Source organism: Pipra filicauda, unplaced genomic scaffold (assembly GCF_003945595.2).
Source record: "Pipra filicauda isolate LSUMZ 115617 unplaced genomic scaffold, ASM394559v2 scaffold12_size5214236_pilon, whole genome shotgun sequence".
Lineage (NCBI taxonomy): Eukaryota > Metazoa > Chordata > Aves > Passeriformes > Pipridae > Pipra > Pipra filicauda.
Window position 1 is genome coordinate 3,037,650 of NW_024103763.1, and position 21,607 is coordinate 3,059,256.

The window sequence follows — 21,607 nt, forward strand, 5'->3', positions numbered from 1 at the left end:
CGTGCAGCAGTTGCCTTTGCTCCTGAGGCAGCGGAGCCGCGGGCGGTGCGCGGAGGCGCTGCCCGGAGAGGGGCGGGGAAGGGAAGTAATAAAGGAGTCGCGATCGCCCCGACGGCGGTGCCTCCTTTTCAGTGCCGCCGCGGTCGCGGAAGGAAGCGGGGCACGTTGTCCCGGGAAGGCACGGCGGGGTGGAGCCGGGCTCTCCCGGGCTGTCCCGGCCGGGGAGGGCGGTGCCGAGACCCGCTCCGCTCCGGCCGCCTTTACCTTACTTCGCCTCGCCCCGTGTCCGTGCCCGCCTGCCGGGGCAGGCTATCCCGGGGCACGCTACCGCCCGGCCGCGGGCAGAAGGGCCGGCAGGAGGAGAGAGGGAGGGAGTTGCCGGAGTTTGCCCAGCCGTTTGCGATGGGACGCGGCCCCGCCTGAGCACCTGCCGGCAGCCGCCCGCTCCCCTCGTCCCTCGACGCCGCTATGGAGAGCCCCGCGGGCGGCAGCGCGGCCGCGGAGCCGGCGCCCCCCTGCGCGGAGCCGGAGCTGGCGGCGGCCGGGCCGGCCGAGGCGGAGGCGGCGGAGGTGGGCGCGGCGGCCCCGCGGCCGCGCTGCCTGCGGGTCGTGTATGTGCTGAACGACCCGCCCAAGGCGGGCAACGGGGCGCGGAGCCCCGAGGCCGGGGCGCGACTGTGCCTCCTGCGGGCCTGCGAGGCCGAGGGAGCTCAGCTCAGCACGGTCAACTTCGGGGAGCTGGACTTCGGGGAGACGGCGGTGCTGGACGCCTTCTACGACGCAGGTGAGCGGGTTGGGCTAGGCTGGGCTGAGCCGGGACGCGGTGCCACCTGCCCAGGCGGTGCAGGGACGCTGCCGGCCGGGCTGGGGAAGGATCGATAAAGGCGCCATAGAGGCCAGAGAAGAGGGGGAATGGGGCGAATAAGAGACTGCGAAGGGGGGCTCTTAGGAAGGATTGTGGAGACAGGGAAACGTGTGTGAAGGGATTCTCAGGTAATGTGCCAAGCACATGGAAGAGGAGGAGGAGGTGTGAGGAAAAAGTTCAAGCGCTTACAGCAGCCTTTTGAGTCCCTGCAGTGTGTAGCTCCAGCAGGACTGTGGATCCTGCAGCACCAACCGAGCCTTAAGGAGTAGCGGCTCTTGCTGGTGTGGTTTGCCCAGCCTGGCTGGGAGCTTAGTGTGACATCCCATGAAGACAGTCCAGGCTCTGGTCTGGCTTGGCCAGAGGCTGCTTGTTCACCCCTCTCACTCCAGACCTGGACAGTGAAATTGGCTTGTATGTAGCCAGGAACAGAGTGATCCAGTATTGCTCTGAACAAGGGCCCTGAGGAAGACTTGTGAGTATTGCTCACCCCGTTCTGGCTCCAGCTGGTCACTGGTGTCGGATGGTTCAAAAGAAAGCTGCTGTCCCTTCTCCACTCAAAAGCATGTGGCTGCTTGGGCACGATGGCAGAGAACCGTGAGCTTTTTGAGCAAGCAGAGGAAGCCTCTGAGTCAATAGGTATTATTAAGACTAATCAAGATATGTGAACATGTTGCTGACATGCAGACTTCTCCTATCTGTATGAGCAGGCATTAAGAAATGGGGGAATTCACAAATTTCAAAGAGGGAAAGTCCATGCTGATGTCTGTCTTTCACAAGAATAACTTTGTTTTGCTCATGAGATGTGTTAAAGAATACTTCTTAAAACTTTAATTTTATTTTAAACTCTCATGTGATTAGGAGTCCGTTTCATCCCAGTAAGTTCTCCAAATATTGAAGAACTTTACATGCTCTGTTGTCATTGTTTTTTACATTCCCCGTCAAGGGTTTTTTGTTATAACTGCTAGCGAGGTTGACGGGTGTGTAATATATTCTTTGTGTGTCTTAGTACACAAGCATGAACTAGCAATTTCATTGTGCATCTCCAATATTTTTTGTAGCCCTTTTGAAAGTAAACATAATAGTGTACTCATCAATACAAGATTATTTCACTGTTTCCACTAATAGTCCTATTAATGTATTGTGCACACACCTGCTCTACATTGTGCTGAGAGCTTGAGACAGTTATTCAAAATGTTTTCCTGCTGCGTTCTGGAGTGCCTCTTTTCTGGGAATGTGGCCTAACTTCATGGACTTTTGCATTCAAGTCATCTTGTAGGACCAAGATAATTTTATCAGTGATTAATATCACTTTGTAATAGTAAAGTGCATTGTTTCTGGATGCTCCTTCAACACATATCCAGGTTTGGTCAGCAAATACTTTATATCATTTTTAGTGTCCATTAAAATTGAATAGTCGCCAGTCAGGAATTTCAAAGGAGACCAGTCAAAGTAGTGTTTACGTGGATTTCTTTATAGTAGCAACATCTGGAGATCAACCAGGGGGAGAGCTTTTTAATTTGTGTAATGTGTGCCTTTATTTGTCAAAATTTTTGGTCAAAGCATCCTTTAATGATAAGTTACTTGTATTAAGAGAAACTCGAGTGTATTAGCATAAGTCATCTTTATCAACCAGACCTTCAAGCTGTCAAAAGCAGAAAGATTTATTTCACTGTATATACTTTTTTGAAAACCATGCTGAATATGTTAATAGTATTTTAGCATTACTGTATTGTCAGGGATCCCAATTATCTGCCATTGAGTGCAATGTCACCCTGAAAATGCTAGCATTCTTAATTTAAAAAAAACCATTATTTTAATAGGGTTTTTATTTAACTCTTCTGTTGTTTTAATATTTTAATAAGTGGCTCTTCTAGCATCGACGTTTTTATATCATTTTTGTTTTTGCTTTGCAGATTGATGATCTGAGAACTCCTCAGTCAGAACCTTAGCATTTCTAAAATTTAAGCTTACAAAATTATGCTGAGCCATTGAGTTGAAGTGTCACTGTGGGTTTTAAAGTGCTGCCTCTTTTTTTTCAGTTCTCATTTTATGTAGAATGATCTGTTATTATTTCCTGAGAATTTTTGTTACGCCCTTCTTGTTTTCTTGCTCTGTGTTCTTTATTGGTGGGTTCTCCCTGCCTCATGCTTTTGAATACAAGTCAAACTATTATCCAAAAATGCCGAATCTCATAATTTTTCATTTACATGCAACATTCTTTATCCACTACTTTGTGATCTCTTAAATCTTTGAAAAATCAGTAATTTTTAATTTCTGTGTTTTATAGATGCAATTCATTGTTACCATATTCTTTTTCCAGAATATGTGTTGGATTGGGACCATTGACATCTATTCAGTTCTTAATGAAGAACAGCATTAAGAATGAGTTTTAATACAAGCAGTCCTATGCTTCATGATGAACTTTGTGTTTGGAAATGACAGTGTGTTTACTTTAAGAAGAAAAAAATCTAAAGAAGTTTTATTACTACCTGTGCAAGATATTGAGCAGGTGTTTCCTACAATGAAGATATCTGTTATAGTATCTATTTACTTTCTGTACATCGGGGCAGAACCTTGAGAAGAATGTCCTCTTGCTTTGTAATGAGGGTGGGGGGGATCTCTAAAAGATGCCTGTAACCATCTCTTGGTTTACTAGTGGAACCTTGACCATCTACTAATGCTTAAAGGCTGAGCAGCAAGGACCATTTCATTGTGAGTAGTAAGGAGAGTCTTTGTTAAAAATGCTGTCTATTTGCCTTTTTCCCTGGCCCTGCTTGAAATTGTAGCCATTTATTTAGTCATAAGACAATCCTTGTCCAAATCAAGCTTATCTACCTTATTTAGTATGAATCTATAATATGATTACTCTTGGAGCTGGAAAATCGATGACAAAGTCAGCAAAGTTGAAGGACAGAGTGCAGTAAAAAAGATCAACAGGAATTTCCTGTCTGCAGGCAGATTTTCTAGTAGATGATTTTTCAGTACAACACTGAGTGCTGCAAAACCACCTGTATTCCATAGTAAGACAATATGTCTCTTTTTCTCCTTGAGTGTACTCATTACTGACTTATTATCATTTGAAATCTTATCATGCATGGAAGTGTGACTTATGCCATTAGTTAAGTATTGCAGGTAATGCAGGATGACCCTGATCCTAAGAAATCACCCAGTGTTCTCAGGTGCTTTGCTAGAGGGGAACTACAGCACTTGTGAGAGCAAATGTACAATAAATTGTGAAATAGCAGAAAGATGAGATTTCTTTGCTCAGTGTGTGCTAGAAACAAGCTGTCAGGAAAGTAATTTATGTTATGCTGAAGTGGGTGATGGTATGTACCTAATGGAGAAGCAGCAAGGATGCTTGCATACATTGACTTTATCTCTGGGAAGAAAAAGAAGCGATATTTTTAGACTGAAACCACAGATACTGGGCATTAGTGTGAAGCTTTTTTGCACAAAATAAAGTATTTTCCTTAGGAACAGGGAGCCTAGGAGCTCACTAAGGATTTTTAGAATTCTTCAGAATTGTCCCATGCAGAAAAACTACAAAACTACAAAAACTACAGGTGGTATGGTGCATTCATAAACAGCTTAAGAAACAGTGAAAAGGTGAGTGTGACTTGGCTAGTGATGTTGCAGGCAGAGTGGTTCATAGCTGCAAAGGATCTTCCGTTCTGGATGTACTAAGACAGCAAACATGATGTCAGAGTCGAATGTCTGACCTGTACCTCTGGAAAAATGATGGTAGATAGAAAGAGATGTAGCTTTTCCTTGTCAAACAAAAACTTTATCTGGGCTTATTGCGTGAAGTGCCACAGCGTTTGGCTACTGTGTGGAAGTGAAGGAGTGGATGAAGTACAGTTATACAAGTTTTGGATGTTTCTGTTTTGGATTGTGAAGTCCTGTTTCTGTAGCTGATCATCCTTTTCCCTCATGAGGGATGTACAGCACTCTGTTTCGAGGCTTGGAATGTTTCTTTGAACATTTGACCAGAGCATTCAGAGATGACTGCAGTCACTGAAGTCATCAGGATGAAAATCAACTGAAAGGAAGACAAGCTAGAAAGAGTGGTATACTGAGGAATGAAGCTAAATATTGGCCTGAGAAAAATGAGTGTTCCTCTGACAATCCAGGACACTATCTCAGCTAATTTGTGAGTATAGTGGAATATTTTGAAATGTGTTTCTGTTGTTTTGCTATATATCGAATTGTCTAACGTGCATTATAAGGCAGCCCAAAAATTCATTGGTATCTGTCTCTGCAGCCCCATCTTCACTCAGAACCAATGTTAAACTTGGAAGGGAACCCAGACAGAGACTGAAGCGTGGGTCCTCCTTACTTCTGTACCATAGTTGAACCACTGTTAACATAACCCTTATTTCTTGTCCCTGAAACTCCTCTTGTTCATGCTATACCACGAAACTGGAAGGAGGAAATGTATATGCTGGATCCTAATTTTCAGACTCTGGCAACCACTGGGAGAATGAATGATTGTTGCCTGTACCCGGCTGCCTGCCCTGAAGCTCTCTGTCCTCAGAAGGCCGGTGTCCCTGCTTCAGAATTGGCAGGGATGCTTCAACTTCTTCAGCCCAAAGGCTTAGTGTGTCAGAGTGCAGTAAACATTTGTCTCTAGTTTAGGATAATACATGGCTTGGTAACCAGTGTAGCTCAGCTGGAGGCACGTTCTTCTCTCGCTGGCTATGCCACAGGGATTGTAATCTGACAGGAAGGTGAGAGTGACAGTTGAGGGCAATAACATCTTAAAGTTCAACAGACCTTCCTGCTGCAATTTATCTTTGCCCCTGGGTGTGACAATGAGCAGCAGGGAAGGAGTTAAGAGTTAGCTGTCTCATACTTACCTCAGCAGGCAGGGTTTTTTTGTTTTACTGGGGAATACTTAAACTTTTTTCTTTCCTTTCTTTTCCCTTGCAACTGGCTCAATGGCTAGGGGAGTATTTGCTTTAAATCTCAAAAGGTGTATATACCACAGAATCCAGAAATATGAAGAGAAGCAAACCAGCTACTTTCAGAACAAGAGAGTGGTAGCTGAGAGGCCAGAGCTGACTGGGTTGAATATTGTGCTGCTTTAATACAACAGCAGAGCTATCGGGACCGGATCTTTTATCTCTGCGTGGTATTGCAAATGTAGAGTGACTACAGATGTCTCCAGCAACGCTCTGCACTGTGTCATCGAACCAAATATTTTGATAACTAGACCTTGTAATGTACCGGTATTGTAACCCTTTTGCATGCAAGTATGTGAGGCCAGTTTTAAATTATGGTAATGAGCCTGATGCAATCCATCAAATCTGTATGTTACTGTCACAGAATCATAAAATGGCTTGGATTGGAAGGGACCTTAAAGATCATCTCACAGAATATGCTGAGTTGGAAGAAACCCACAAGGATCGTCGAGTCCAACTTCTGGCCCTGCACAGAGCCATCCCCAAGGGTCTCACCATGTGCCTGAGAGTATAATCCATATGCTTCTTGAACTCTGTCAGGCTTGGTGCTGTGATCACTTCCCTGGGGAGCCTGTTCCAGTGCCCAACCACCCTCTGGGGGAAGAATCTTTTTCTAATATCCAACCTGAACCTCCCTTGACACAACTTCAGGCCATTCCCTCGGGTCCTGTCACTGGCCCCACAGAGCAGAGATCAGTGCCTGCCCCTCCTCTTTCCCTCATGAGGAAGTTGTACACTATGATGAGGTCTCCTCTCACTCTCCTTCAGGCCGAACAGACCAAGCGACCTCAACCACTTATATGAGTTCCCCTCAAGGCCCTTCACCATCTTCATTGCCCTCCTTTGGACACTCTAATAGCTTCATATCTTTTTTTGTATTACAGTGACCAATATTCAAGGTGAGGCCACCCCAGTGCAGAGCAGAGCAGGACAATCCCCTCCTTCGACCAGCTGGAGATGCTTTGCCTGATGCCCCCCAGGACACAGTTGGCCCTCCTGGCTAACAGGACACTGCTGACTCATATTCAACTTGCCATCGACCAGGACCCCCAGGTCCCTTTCCAAGGTGCTGCTTTCCAGCATCTCATTCCCCAGTCTGTATGAATGTACATCCAGGGTTGCCCCAACCTGGCACTTTCCCATGTTGAACTTTGTTTCAACCCACCTGCCATGGTCAGGGATACCTTCCACTAGACCAGGTTGCCCAAAGCCCTGCCCACTCTGGCTTTGAACACTTCCAGGGATGGGGCATCCACAGTCTCTTTGGGCAACCTGTTTCAGTGCTTCACCGCCCTCACAGTAAAGAATTTTCTCCTAATATCTAGTCTAAACCTGTTCTCTCTGTTTAAAGCCATTCCCCCTTGTTCTATCACTACAGGTCCTTGTAAAATGTCCTTCTCCAGCTCTCCTGTAGTCCTCCTGTAGGTACTGGAAGGCTGCTAGAAGATCACCCTGGAGCCTTCTCCAGGCTGAACAGCCCCAACTGTCTCAGCCTGTCTTCGTGGGAGAGGCTCCAGCCCTCTAATCATCTTCATGCTCCTCCTCTTGAACTTGTCCGATGGGTTCCCATCTTTCTTATGTTGGGAGCCCCAGAGCTGAACGCAGCACTCCAGGTGGAGTCTCACAAGAGTGGAGTAGTGAGGGAGAATGCCCTCTCTTGACCTGCTGGCCACCCTGCTTTTGGTGCAGCTCGTGGTTGGCTTTCTGGGCTGCAGGCACACATTGTTGGGTCATATCATACTTCTCATCATGCAACACTCCAAGTCCTTCTCCTCGAGGCTGTTCTCAATCCATTTTCTGTCCGGGCTGTATTTGGGCAGAGAAATATACCTTGATTCTCTAACAGAGAGAGATTCCATTGTGTTACTTCTCCTTTTGGAACAAGCATCTCTTTTTACTTGTGATGGGTCAACAAGTAATACACAACTTGTAATAACACAAAAAAGACATATCAACAATCCAAACCCAGTATGAGTCCTGCCTTTTAATGAAACTTTGAATGAAGTTGTTTGCCTCTCTAAAAATCTGGTGTGAGCCATGCAAATTTGAACTTCTGTTGTTCCAAAGTGAGATACTAAATGTGCGCACATATGGTCTATGTGAAGTGACTAATTTCTGTGCCATGACTTTTGGGTAAAGGAAAGAGAAAAAGCATGCAGTTATTTTTGTTCCGTGTTCTTTCCTGTGCATAAACTTGTTTGCATGAAAAACCCAAAAAAACAACTCAGCCTACAACTGTGTTTTCTGTCTTTCTCTATTCCTGAGCTTAAATACTAAATCTGAGAAGGCTTCCCAGAATCTGACTGTGAACTCTGTCACTGGGCTTTGTAGCTAGGAACATATCAAATGATTTCTAGGTGTTGAATCGGCTAAGAAGGAATCTTCTCTCTGGATACAATATAAATTGTTTGTTTCTGTTTTGTTTTAACTTACTCTGCAAATAGTATTTTTCTCTATATTATTAACAATCTTATTGATTCTCACTAAATAGACTTAAAGGCTTTTACGCCCATTACAGTCATTACAAATGATTTCAAAAAATTGAACATTTAGGGTTATTCTGAAGAGAGGAACAACTGCATCTATCTTAAACTGCCTTTGTTCTGAAGACCAATTATTGGTGCACTTAACTGCCCTTGAAAACACTGCCGTTAAAGTGGGTTAGGGTTTTTTTTTTTAAATATCGTTTAAATGTTTTTTGTGAAGTTAAACTTCCAGCATTTTCTGAAATTCTTCACATCAGTAAATGTTCTGAAAATGTTTTCCCTCTGATAGAAGGAAAAAAAATGTGCTGGCTATGCATACCAGTCAGCGCATTCTAAAGCTCACTTTTTTTGTTTAGTTTAGGAGTTCTATGCAAACATATTTTTCAGTGTAGTTCCTAAGTCGCTCTGAAGGAATGTACTGTGCCATTTGACCATGAGATGTGGGCAAGAGATCTCTGGTTCTGTCTTGTGGTATTTCAAGTTTACTCTCGGTGACATCAGAGAACTGCTGAAAAGAAGCTGTACGTGAGGCTGACAGGCTTGAGTCAACCAGGGGCTGCTTATGTGGGAGCCTGGTCCCTGGCCACTGATCTCCTTTACAGGGATTGCATGCTTGTTCAGTCTCACTGTGCTGTGTGTAGCATATTCTTCATAGGTTTAAGAATTGTTTTTCTTAGACCTGAAAGTCACAAAATTAGGTTAAAGGGAAAAAAAAAGGAACTGTTTGCTTGTGTGGGTTAATTACACTGCTTTAATTTCCATCCTCCCATAAAACAGACTAATTATGGTAGATATGCAGTAGCTCATATTACGTTCTGTGGTCATGCTTTGCTTTTATCAGTGTAATCATGTGTTGTTTTTTAATTGTCAAATTACACTTGCATGTACTCTCTAGTTAAAAAGTAACTAATGTTCGTGGTTTGCAGATGTAGAAGTTTGAGGTAAAGCTCTTCTGAGGTGTAAGGACTTGGTGCAAACTTGGTTGAGAACTCAAGACTTTTTGGGTTCCTCAAGATGGACTTGTAGCAAAGTAGTGAAGAGAAGGCTCTTGGCCAGGTGCCAGAAGTAGGATATGGTGATTATGTGAATGATAATTATTAGATTTATTGCTAATTCAGTATTGAATATTGCCAGTGCAGTTTCTCAAATAACAGCTCTATCATCTATTATAATAGATTATAGTATGATCAAGTCATGGTCCCTTTGGTTGAGTCATGAGCTTCAGTGAAACCCACTTGCTTTCTAAACTTCTCAGAGAAGTCTAGGTGTAGCTAGGTCCACTTAATCTCAGATTTGGTCAACAGTTTACGTCTAAAGGCTTATAATGCAAGCAGGTTTGGCTAGAAAAGTACAGGTTTACAGTCTGGCCTTGCTGAATTCACAATTACAAAGCAACAAAGTACCTATGCTGCTACTTTAGAATTTTATCTCCGTATGTGATGGGATCTAAGTGCTTTTTACTCACCTGTCGAAAAGTTCCTCATCTTCAGGTTGCACATACCCTGCAGGCATCTGTGCTGGGAAGGGGCTCTGCCTGGAAGCTGCTTGCAACACTGGGAGACCAGTTGGCCCAATGTCCAGCAGCGTTTTATACCCTTATGCAGGCCAGTGTGTGCCAAAGTCAGTCCCAAACATCTGGGCTCCCCCATCTCTGAAGTGCATTTATCATGCATCCAGACAGTTCCTCCTGCAATACTCACCTGGTGTTCTTATCCCAGGACAAATCTCATTACAGTCAGGGACTGCAGAAAGGGAGAGGAGGGGTGGGGCTGCGTGTGGAGGATGTATGCAAAGACTATATTTTGTCACTGTCAGGGGCCTCCAGTTTGAACTTGCTGGCTGCAAACCTGTGTTCAGGTGGTACTCAGGGCATGCTGCTACTTTGGTGCATGTGGAGGAGCAGCTGCAGCAGTGATTGCTTGGCCAAGCCTCGTTTCTCACTGCAGTTTGTTACATGGCTGCAGTTTGGCAGTCGAGATGGGTGTAGGGTCTTAGGGGGACCTCAATGTTTGCTGCTGGCAGGTGAAATCCGTGAATATGGTAGGCTCTGTTTGCCTTGCACTTCAGCGCGGATGTGAATTGCTTTAGCCTCAGGCTACCTTTGAACAGCCATTTGAGTGCCTCAGGCTGAGCCAAGAGAAGGATTGCAACTGTTGCTTTATCCTGCTCCCTAGCACAGGCTTGCTATAAACAGCATAGTGTGTCTGCTGAGGTCAGGGTGATTCAAATGGCAGCCCGGTGGTCAAACGTGTCTCACAGTATGAGTTCACCTAACCTCTTCTTTCTCTCAGCAGCGCTGCAAGAGGCCACCTTTTCCAGGAGGTTGGGCTGGCTATAGAGGCATGCCAGGAACAGAAGTTGCATCACTGTAGTCTGCAAGGTGGAACCCAAAGCTGGAATGTGAATTCTGACACTTAATTGTATTGGATTGCTATGTCATGATAAACCATGCTTGCTTTTTTTATCCTTTGTAATATTCAACCTGAGAAGGTAAATGATTATGCTGTGGTGTTCAAGGTGGTAGAACTGAAACTTTTCAAATATTATTTGGTAGCGCTTCTGAGCATTTAAACTTCTGTCTGAGTCAGTAGTTCAACAACAGTTATGCCTTGGAGCTCCAAGACAAATGGGATTCAGAACTTTAAAAAATGTACCCCAGCTTTTACTACATTGAAAGGACATGATCCCAGTTTTGGTTAGTATGATCTTTCTTTGACTAGAGGAGGCTCTGATGACAGACACAAATCCAAAACAGTGATGACACTGTTCAGACTATGTCCCTAGCTTTCTGCTCATCCGGGATGGTATTGCCAAATCCAGTAGCAAGGAAGGTAGTCCAGTTTATCATAGCTGAACTTGTGCACATGCAGTTGTGTCTACTGTAGTATGTACTGCTTTTGTGCTTAAGTTATGTTTAAAAAGTCTTCAATACCACTTCAAAGTAAAACACAAAGAGAATCATCTTGAATTAACTGTTTCAGTATAATCTTTTTTGTTTCATTTTGTATCAAGTTATGGAAGGAAATGTCTGGATCCTCTGCCTTTTGTGTTTTTAATTCTGTTTAGGAAAACACGCCTTTATGCACAGAACTGTAGCTCAACTGATGGTCATGGACCTCTCAACAATTTGAAATGTGTTGTTCACATGATAGCTAAAGCTTTTGAAGTCTATGCCAAAAATGTGTTGGTTCTGGAAAACAAACAAACTCCTGTGCAAATCAGCACGATAATAAGCTTTGTCTAAAATTCTTCAGTTTCCTACTGGTGCCAGCAGTGCTTTCCATGAATTGTGGTACTCTGATGCCTCCAGGCCTGTCAAAAACAGTGCTAGACTCTATGAAACTGATTGTGGGGAAAATAACAGGGGAGTTACTTTTTTAAATTCAGGATAGTGAATTACTGCCATTTGATTGCTGTCCTCTCTCCTGTTCACCTTTAAATTTGCTACAACCATTTAATAGCCAGCTCAGCCACGAGAAATTGTATTGAATCAAGTGTCCTTGCCTTAGCAATCACAGAAAGGCTGTGGGTTTTTTCTATTGCAGAAAAGTATCTGCCTATAATAATTTCACTTCGGTGAGATTAGCTGCATTAACTCTCCTGTTGCTGCCCTTCACTCACAGCAGTTGAAGAAAGACTTTTTTTTAATTATTTTTTTTTAATTCTGCAGTACAAGGCTGCATTCTATCTGTTTCTTTCTAACAGTGCTAGACCAGTCATCTCTGTTGGACTAATCTTAGTCAATAAAAATTTGCAGTAGAAAAGCTAATGTTTACAATGGCATTACTGTTTGGCACTAGGCTGCCTTACTTAGCAGAGCTTCTGTGTGCACAATCCTGTTTCACACAGTAACTGTCAGCTTTTATCAGCATCAGCTCTGCCTTTTGTGCAAGTGTGATATTGTTTCAGATGTTTTCTTTGTAAATGGATGCTTGACATGCTTCAGTCTTTTTAAACCCAGTTTGAGGACATGATTACCATCCTCAAAGCCAGACATTCTGCCAGTTCCTACTACTGCTGTTTATGATGCTTTAGACAAGTGACAAGTTATGACTTGTTGTCAGGTGAAGAAAGTATCTAAATTAGAGTGAATGTCTGAAAATGTTTTGAGATGGATTTTTTGTTTTCATGATAATGAAGTTTTGGAGCTGATAAACTTAGCTTTTTGCTTATTATAGTAACACAGCTAGGTAAGTCATCATATTGTTTTGGGAAAGCCAGAAACTGCTTTGACTTTCTGGCTTGCAGTCAAGGCACAAAAGAATGCTTGATTATTTTTTAACTTTTTTTTTTTTACCCTCTGATGCCTCTGGTTGTATGTTGGACATCTTGTCCAGAAGAATACTGTGAGAGACAGTATAGAAATCTGTACTGAAATCCAAAAGGATTACATCAAGTGGCTAATACCATTGCTGTGATTATAAGAACTTAATTTTTCAATGAAGGCTAGTGAAATCAGGCAATGTCAGAACAGATGGGAAGATTTTGCTGATATACACTGAAGATACACAGCCCATGTGCACCAAAATGCATCAAGACTCTGTACAGTGTTTGGATGACCTGATAACACAAATTTCTGAAACGTTTTCTTAGAAACTGCTTGCCATCTGAAAATTTCACTGCTGTTATTCACGTATTTCTTTTTTTCCATATCGCTTCTGAAACGGTGCTTGTAAAACCAGCACACCTATTCTAGTGATACAAAATGCAGTGTTCTCCCTGCTCTGTGGCTCAACCCTTACTTACAGGCACAGACCTCTTAAGTTCCTCCAATCATTTGCAATTGACTTTTCCTGCCAGTTTAAAGTTGAAAACTGATTCTGAGTGACTGATAGAACAGACGTTAGGAGTTTTTTCAATGTTGAATTCTGCTCTGTGATCACTGGGGTGATGCAGAAAAGTGGTCCTAGCGTGAATATGCATGAGCGTGGGGTAAAGCACTCTGCTGAAGCATTATGGCTTGGCCCCATCCTCTCCACAGAAGGTGCAATACACAGAACTCAGAAGTCTTCAGAAGAGGAAAGTGACTTAGTAGAAACACTTTCACATTAATAAAGATGCTCAGTGCTTCTGCAACCCTTTTTCTTTTTTTCTTTTTCCTGAGTTTTGTTTTTATTCTTTGCTGATCATCCCTAAATCTGACTATGGTCTTTCCGCAAAATAAAGAGAAAAGGATACTTCATCAGGAAGTGACAGAGATTTCATAAAGTCTTTTTGGGACTTTGGACAAAGAAAGTACTCATAGACTGCTGATTTGTGTAGAAACTTCAGCTGTGGGTTCAACTGTATGATAAATATAATGTTGCAAGAAATCAACCTTAAAGCTGCGGAGTTAAATTTACAAGAAAAAAAGCTAAGAGAAAAAATACACCATTGAACGCTTACACTGAGATATTGTCAGCATTCCTGCTGGAATCCGTATTGTGACAACTTCATACTTATCTATATACAAATATAGGCTGGGCAGAGAATGGACTGAGAGCAGTCCTGAGGAAAAAAGTCTTGATCTCTACATAGTGTCTTGAAATAGATCTTTCTCGTTTTTTAATGAAGGCCGCCCATTTTTTAAATTACAATATTCAGTGGTACATGCAGTGTTTTAGGCTGGCACTTAAAGCTTGTACTGTTTATAGTAAAGCTTAAAATAGCAGATTGAATCCCCATCTGCCCAGCATCCGGAATAATAAATCAAGAACTCTGTATTAATGTGTGAGTGCAAGTTTCTTGGCTCACGGAGGATGCTGTGGATTTATGTAAACTATGTTAATAAGCTTTTGCACTTTAATAATACTGCCTTTCCTCAATTAACATTTTCTCTGTGTGTAACTTATTGTGCTTTTATATGGGTCCTAATGAACAATGTGGGTGTCTGTCAACATATAAAGAGGAAATCTGTACTCTAGTTGTGAGTTGGGATAAGTCAGTTTGGTACATTAAAGTTCTGAGTGGTAATGATGGAGATGTCTCTTGATGTTTGTTTTTAAAAAAAATTTGGGAAAAAGTAACAGTCAGAGTACGAAAGTCTCATTTATTTTCGTATGCTGTATTTTTAATTCTTAAAGAAGGGAATAAAGGTGTTTAGTTTAACCCAGGCTTATGAGCTTTAGTGTACTGAAATATTTTTTCTTTTGATTTTTAGTTCCTTTTATTTTGATTACTGTTCTTATATCTTACATTTCTTTGAGAAGAAGATAAAGCTCAGCATAATTTTATTTTTCTCATTTTTTTTAATATATCATGTTGACCAGTGTGTGACCTGTGGGAGATGTGCAGATTAGGCTTTTTTTTTTCTGTTACCCAGCCAAGATATTCAACATTAAATGATGGGTGACTCTCAAGTGGTTTAGTTTGGATAAATGTCTAAAAGTTTGAAGCTTACCTAAATCTCCTTGGCCTAGAAATTGATTTGCCTGCAGTCAGGGAGGAAGGGACAACCTTTCTTGTTGAATTTCATACTCTTCTTAATTTTGCTTAGGTTGGGTTATTGCATTACACAACCTTTTTCTCTATACTTCATTCCCTTTCACTGCCTTTTATGACCCAGTGGAGGAAGTGCAGAGGTGCAAGAAAAGTTAAATAAAGTTCACTTTCTCGTTTTCCCCCCTAATTTCAGACAAGGTTCAAATTAGGGTCAGGCTTGGGGTGATTTTTCTGTGTGCTCTCAGCTGGCTGCACTCTGGTGCATTTAATGGAAATCGTCTCATGTGAGGCTTGGCACGCTGCGAGTGCGGCGGGCAAGTGTGAAGTGCCTGTTTTTAATTTACTTCACTGTTTCTTTTCTTCTCTGATATTAAATAGGGCAGAATAATGAGAGATCCTGTAGAATTGGTAGGCTCTTTGGCTTGCAGAAAAATTTTAGGAAATAGTTATCCTTAGGAAATTAGTTATCCTTAATGACTTGGCATAGTGAACAGTATGTATGTGAGATATCTACTCATTATGGCTGTCCAGCATCTCTGTAAAAATTCTGAATATACTTGGAGCATATAAACAGGGGAAATTATGGAACAGGTGTTTTTCTCAGATTGTCTATGATGGGTAAGTTTTTTTGTAGCGTCCTGGATACACAGATTTTGGGAGCCTTTCAGTAATAATGAATTTGGGAAAAAGTGAGAAGTGAGTGACTTCTGGAATCTTCATTTGCCTAATTCTTGTAAGCTTTTTTCTGCAGTGGTTCCTGCTGTAGCAATTTCTATAACATGCAACTCAAAACATGGTTGCAGCAATTTAAAGGTATATCCATTACAATCTCCACCCCTTCTCAGTTTGGACCAGACCATAGGGTTTAAAATTACAATTAAAAAAAAAGAAAATGAACTCTATCTCAGCCAAACTCAGCATAACCGTATTTAAAAAAGTTTATTGGAATGTTAAGATTCTTCAATATATTTTAACAATAGTTAGGTAGTCAGTATCACTACTGTCTTACCACTCTGTGATAGAGTATTTCACCCTAGGAAGGATTGTTTATCCTGAAACTTGCAGTGATTAATAGATGTTGCTTTGTACAGTATATATGGTCAAGTGATGAAAGTCAACCTGCAGGTAGCAAATTGCTTTGTCTTTTTTTTCCTGTTTTACTCCTGTTGAGTACATGCTTAGAAAGTTTAAATAACAGTCATTGTAAGTGTAAGTACTTTGTTTTGGCACTCATGAAATGTGAACATAATATAGTGGGGATGACTGTAAGAGGTGTTAGTGTGTGTACTATGTGAGCATTGAGTCTTTTTTTACTACTTACAGAACTGGATTTTTCAGTTACAGGTGCAGATGTGTTTTGTTATATGATATGTAAAAAGTGAGTTTTCATGAAATTAAGTTTTTAACCTTTATTTCTTTCAATTGTTATAAAGTGTAACAGTTTCATAAAGTACTTTTCTGGAAGGCTGGTGTGAAGCTGGTAGCTGATACCACTCACAGGACTGATTAGCTGCAGTGACAGAGCAGATTCTGTCTGCTATTGTGCTGTCACTGAGTTAGCCAGAAATTGCCAAGTTAAATATAGGCTGAGGGATAAGGGGAGAATAGAATGGTGAGAGAAGGAAGCAGAGACCATGGGTCATGGGAAAGAGGTAGGAGTTGCAGGCAGGCATAGGCATTCATCAGCCTGAGCTGTGGAACCGCTGAAATGGCCAGGATCCAAGTGATGAGATCTCTCTCATTTCCTAACATGGGAGCTTGAAGGGTGTAATTTTACAAAGAAATTGTATAAATATTGATCTCCTGTGCATGTCACAACTTTGATAATTCATTTATTAGCTGTGTGTAGATTTTGGTAGGACCCATCTGAAGTGTTTGTGGTCGGTAACTAAAGGCATCTGACTGATTGTGAATTTTTACAATCCTTCCTCAAGGAAGGGAGACTGTGTAAAGGGGTGGGTGCTGGGTGAGTTTCCAGTGACAGTGTGTGTGGACGTTCTCTTTTTCACTGTGATCTCTCACACCAGTGTGAGTTAGCTCCCTCACGCTTGAGGTTATGTTGTTCCCGGGACCTCACAATCTGTGGTATGGAAGGAAGAAGTAAAATAAAATAAAAAAAAAAAAGATAAAGTGTGTTACTCACTGTAGTATGAATGTCAGTGCCTTACAGGGAAATGTCATGCTTGTATTTGTCTTGAAGGTAATTTTACTGAGAATTTAACTTCTGTATTAACTTCATCCATAGGCCAGGAGATTATAGTCAATGTGCCAATATAATTAAACAATCAGATTATATGAGTTGCAGAAAACTCTCTGGGCTGTGATAGTAGATGCAAAAACACCTCTTAAAGAACAGTCATCCCTACAGTTATATAATATTTCATCATCATCATGACTGGGCTTCGCGAACGAAGATTTGGGAAAGGCTCTATCCACATTTGTTACAAGCACGCTGGTGGCTAATAAGGCCAATACGAGACAGACATTGAGTGCCAAAATAACCAACATTGTAAGTTGGGATTCAGAAATGAATGTGTAATTTATGGAAAACTCGAACAAGAGTTAGTTGTTTCAGAGACTTCTTTGGAAATCTTAGGTGAGGGTTTGAATTGTGACAGTCCTTCCTTTTCTTTCTCACAGATAGAGAAACTGTAAGTCAAGTACTGATGAGAAAGCCCTGTAGTCCTTCTCCATTGGCTACCATCTGGTTGGTGGGAACATCTCCAGGGAAATAGCTGCTGTGATTATATCATCGTTGTCTGAAATGGCTTAATGGTTCATGAAATTCTTCAAAGCAGAGCGGTGAGGCTCCATAGAAGGGGTGTCATAGCACTGAACACCTTCAGTGTGGGTGTCTGCAGTCGCTTGGACTCCCTTCACAGCCAGTGGGGAGAAACAGGCACTTCTGGCCTGCAGTTCATCTCATCCTGAAGTAGGTGTCTGACAGATGAGAGGAGCGGTGCTCTGAAGTGCTTTTCCTCTCTCTGCATTGACAGTGAAGGCAGTGAGGACTGGGTGATCTGGGTCCAAACACCTCTCTCGTGCCTGACCAACTCACTGCTGATAACTTTGCTTTGGAATGAGCACCATTTCATGAGGCTAAAGGAGTACTACTTCCAAGCAGCCTGACCCACCTGACACATTTCTGGTTTTCTGCTTGGAAGCACTAAGGCTTCTTAATTTGGCATGAGAGGATGTTTAACATTGGCCAGAAATAAGTTCTCCAGTACAGTCTCAAAAACTAAGTCGGTTTTAAGTAAATCTCTTATAAAGAAAAATCCAAACCCCAACAACCTGAAGCAAAAACTGGCAAAGTTAAAAAGGAACTGAAAGCAAAGCTTTGTCAGGGAAAACATTAAGCAACTTTTAAGCCTAGGCCTACATTGTTTACAGTGAATTATATTTTTCCTTACTTCTGCAATTCAATATTGCAAGAGTTCTTTGAGGATTAATTGTTTCCTTCTTTCCTTGAACTGCCAACTGCAAAAAAATAAAAAAAGTTCTATACTCTGTTCTGAATGACAGGTCACTTTCAGTTGTTTTACTATTCCAATCATATAATATTTTTCTCCTTCATACTTGTGCAAAAGCATTAAAAAGGCATTCTACATTTGGATGCCCTATGTGTTACATTGCTTTTCTTCCCACACCAGTTCTTGTTGGGTGGTGGTTGTATTCTGATTTGGCAGAGTCTGAGAGACTCGCTTTAAAGATAAGATAAATAATAAGCATAGGCACGCTCTTGACACAACTTTCACTTTTCTGGATCAGGAAAATTGCCTTCTTAGTGTAGCATATTGCCTTGTTTGAAACTTAATTTTACTGTGAATTCAATTATATTTAAGAAGTATCTAAAATGTTTCTTAAAGCTTTTGCTTTTGGTATTGAAGGTTTTTGGAAGAATTCTTGCTTCCATTTAACAAAAAAGTTCCTAATATGGAATTGCAGGGTAAAAAATTTAAAAGTTTCAGATGATATATCTAATGAATAAGGAAACCCCAAAACACAAAACCAAATGAGTGCTTAGGTTACAGATCAGCTCCTAGAACTAGCAGTTTTGTTCACCTGCTGTAATTTGTTCTGTTCCTTTTAAAGCGCAGTTTCTTGTGATTCAATTTTTGGAATGGATATTTTGATATTAAGGAATATGTATCAATTATAAATATGGCATAAATACTTTGTCATGGTTTAGAAAAATGAGTAGTTTTAGATACGGGTGTCTCCTGAGTTGCAGTAAATGCCACTGAAGCATGAAAAATATGTTCTAGTTCTATTCTTAGTGTGAGTTCCATGTACCAGAGGACAGATGAAAGATGCAGTATCTGAGTACAACTGTAAAGTAACACCACAGCACTAACATGATTAGTGACTGTAATGTTTGGGTCTGAATGTAACCCTGTTGTGGAGGCGTTTGTATGAAATGGGTTTTGGTACAGAATTATGAAAGCCAGAGAGGAGCATTGGCCCCTCAGTCTTGTCTGTCCTGTTGTTTTGGATGGTTGTTGATTTTCACTACATGCTGAAAGTTGATATTGCTGGGTGGGGTTTGCCAGTGAATGTTATAATGTCATACATTACTAAGAGAGCCTAACATTAACATTTCCTAATGTTGCCAAAGCTAGTATTTGGAATCAAAAGGACAAAAGGTTACAGGTGAGAACCCATCTCAAGCACAAGAATTTCTTTCTGGTTATAACTCAAGTAAATATTTAAAATAAATACTTTTTTTTATTTCTTACCTACATTACTTTGCTGTCAGGCTCTGTGTACATGTTGCTGTGCTGGTTGCATTCATTACTAGTTTCACTCTAGCTACTTGTGCCTCAGTTTCTTCTACACTGGATTATTCCGTTGGCTGCTTCTTTGGACTTCACATTTCATCACCTACAGGATGGCTGTCCAAAAAGTGCTCCTTGCTCTGCCATTTCAGGCCGCTGAGGCTTCTCCCAGTGGTTTGAATGGAGGCCGTTTGGGGCATTTTTGTGATCTGTACATGAAAAACAGGGACCCCCTGGTGGTCTAGTGGTTAGGATGCCATGCTCTCACCGCCGCGTCCCGGATTCGATTCCCAGTCAGGGAACCCCTCCGGGCAGATGGAGCTCGTCAGCCCTGTAAGGCCATCCAGCTAAGAGAAGGTCACTCTAAACAAACCTACGTCCTGAGGACCTCGCTGCCACCGTCCCAGCTTCGTTCGGCCCCGGCAGATGAACCTCAGGATTAAAGGGTGGGCTCAGTTCAGCGCACACTGTGTCTCACCTAAAAAATCCACTGCGCAGGCTCGAAGGGTAATGACCTTTCCCAAATCTTCGTTCGTGAAGACTGACCATACTATACTATACTACTATACTATACATGAAAAACAAGTGCACCAGCTTTGTTACCTCTACTTTCAGACTGTAATCCAGGCTACAACTTTTCTTGGTAAATTTTAACTATTCTGGTAGTTTAAAACCTGCTTTATTTCAGCTTTTTGCCTTGGGAGCTGAGAGGATTGAGTTTGAGCGCTCCAGACTTTTTAGGTGCGTAGGAAGGAGGAGCTGCCTCGCTGGGCCACATGAAAGGACTTTCTAATATGCACCCAAATGCTATGACTAGAAACAGATTTGGGTGTCAGCTGTTCCTCCTCCTCCTCCTCCTCTGTGTGGATGTGTCCTCTTTCCACACAAAGGCCGGTTGGACCACTTTCCTTAACACAGCTGTTCCCAGATTTGTCTCTGGAGGTGGGAGTCTGCCAGTTTTAATGTGTTGTGTGTTAAGTGAAGTAAAGCAATCATTTGAATTGCTGCAGTTAGTAATGCTTCTGGATAGTGGAAAGACTCATCTGAAAAATTAAAGTTTTTCGATTTCCTATTAATCACTGGGCTCTGAATTTGCCTGATCCTTTCAGGAAAGTTATTTAACAGCTGACTTTCTTAGCCAAGAATGCTGCTTCTGCTCAGTTAATACATAGTTAAAATGATTTCTTCAGCACTGAGCAGAGTGAATTCATGGGAAGAATGTGAAACTGCTTTCCAGAGCAAGATTTGACATGCAGGAAGGAGGAAATGCAAAAGACATGCCTGACTTTCCCCCTTGTGTTTGTGGTTCTAAGAATGTTGGCTTTTATAAGGCCCTCAGTTGTTATGCACTTTTTTGGTCACCTTCCATTTTGCTGGATGAGAGGAGCAGAATCGATACATGTTGGTATGTGGTGGCTTTTCTCACCAGTAGATGATTTTGTAACATAAAACCTGTAGCTGAGGAAGGTAAGATTAAAGCCATAACTAAGTAAAAGGCAAATGACAAGCTCAGTCTGAGAACACAGATTAGAGGTGTTGCCCTGTTTTTTGGTAAAATAACACAAGTCTGAAATTGCCACTTTACAACAGTTCTTTTGTTTTCCTGAGCAAACAGACAAACCATAGAAAGACACATTTCAGAATTTTTACCATTTGATACCCGGGTTTTCAGAATTGCTGAAGCACTTAACAAATCCATTGGAGCTGTCAAAAGGGAGATATATCTAGGTTTAGATTTTACTTCATTTTATAGTCAGTGTATGTGTACGGATAATATACCACAGTCGGAATCAAATTCTCTCTTAAGGTAATAAAAATTTTAAAATAGTGAATTAAAAATTATTTGGCCAGTATTCAAGTTACCTTTATTCTCCAGTTTGTGATTGATGTCATTAATAAAATCTGAAAATGTAACTTTTTTTTTCTTTGGTGCTTACTATCTGTGAACAGAAGGAAATCTTTTTTCCCAGATTAATATGATGATTCATAACTAATTTAATTCTTAAATTTCCTGTTCTTTGAGTCGCTTCCTTTGGCCTGTGAACTAAAAACCCCTTCCAACGGAAGTGCCCTTGCTGCAACAAAAAGTTTCAGACA

General features: G+C 41.6%; 1 protein-coding gene across 2 annotated transcripts in view; it reads left to right on the forward strand.

Annotated features, from left to right (window-relative positions):
* Nucleotides 1-297: 297 nt before the first annotated feature.
* MAP3K15 (mitogen-activated protein kinase kinase kinase 15) overlaps nucleotides 298-21,607 on the forward strand; it is an 83,166-nt gene continuing 61,856 nt past the window's right edge. The window contains exon 1 of one of the 2 annotated variants that reach the window (XM_027738247.2): nucleotides 298-784. In XM_027738247.2, the coding sequence (XP_027594048.1) occupies nucleotides 469-784 (316 nt within the window). In that variant the 5' untranslated portion in view covers nucleotides 298-468. Of the gene's footprint in view, nucleotides 785-17,369; nucleotides 17,384-21,607 lie in introns of those variants that run through there. The other variant, XM_039377988.1, reaches the window with a different exon arrangement.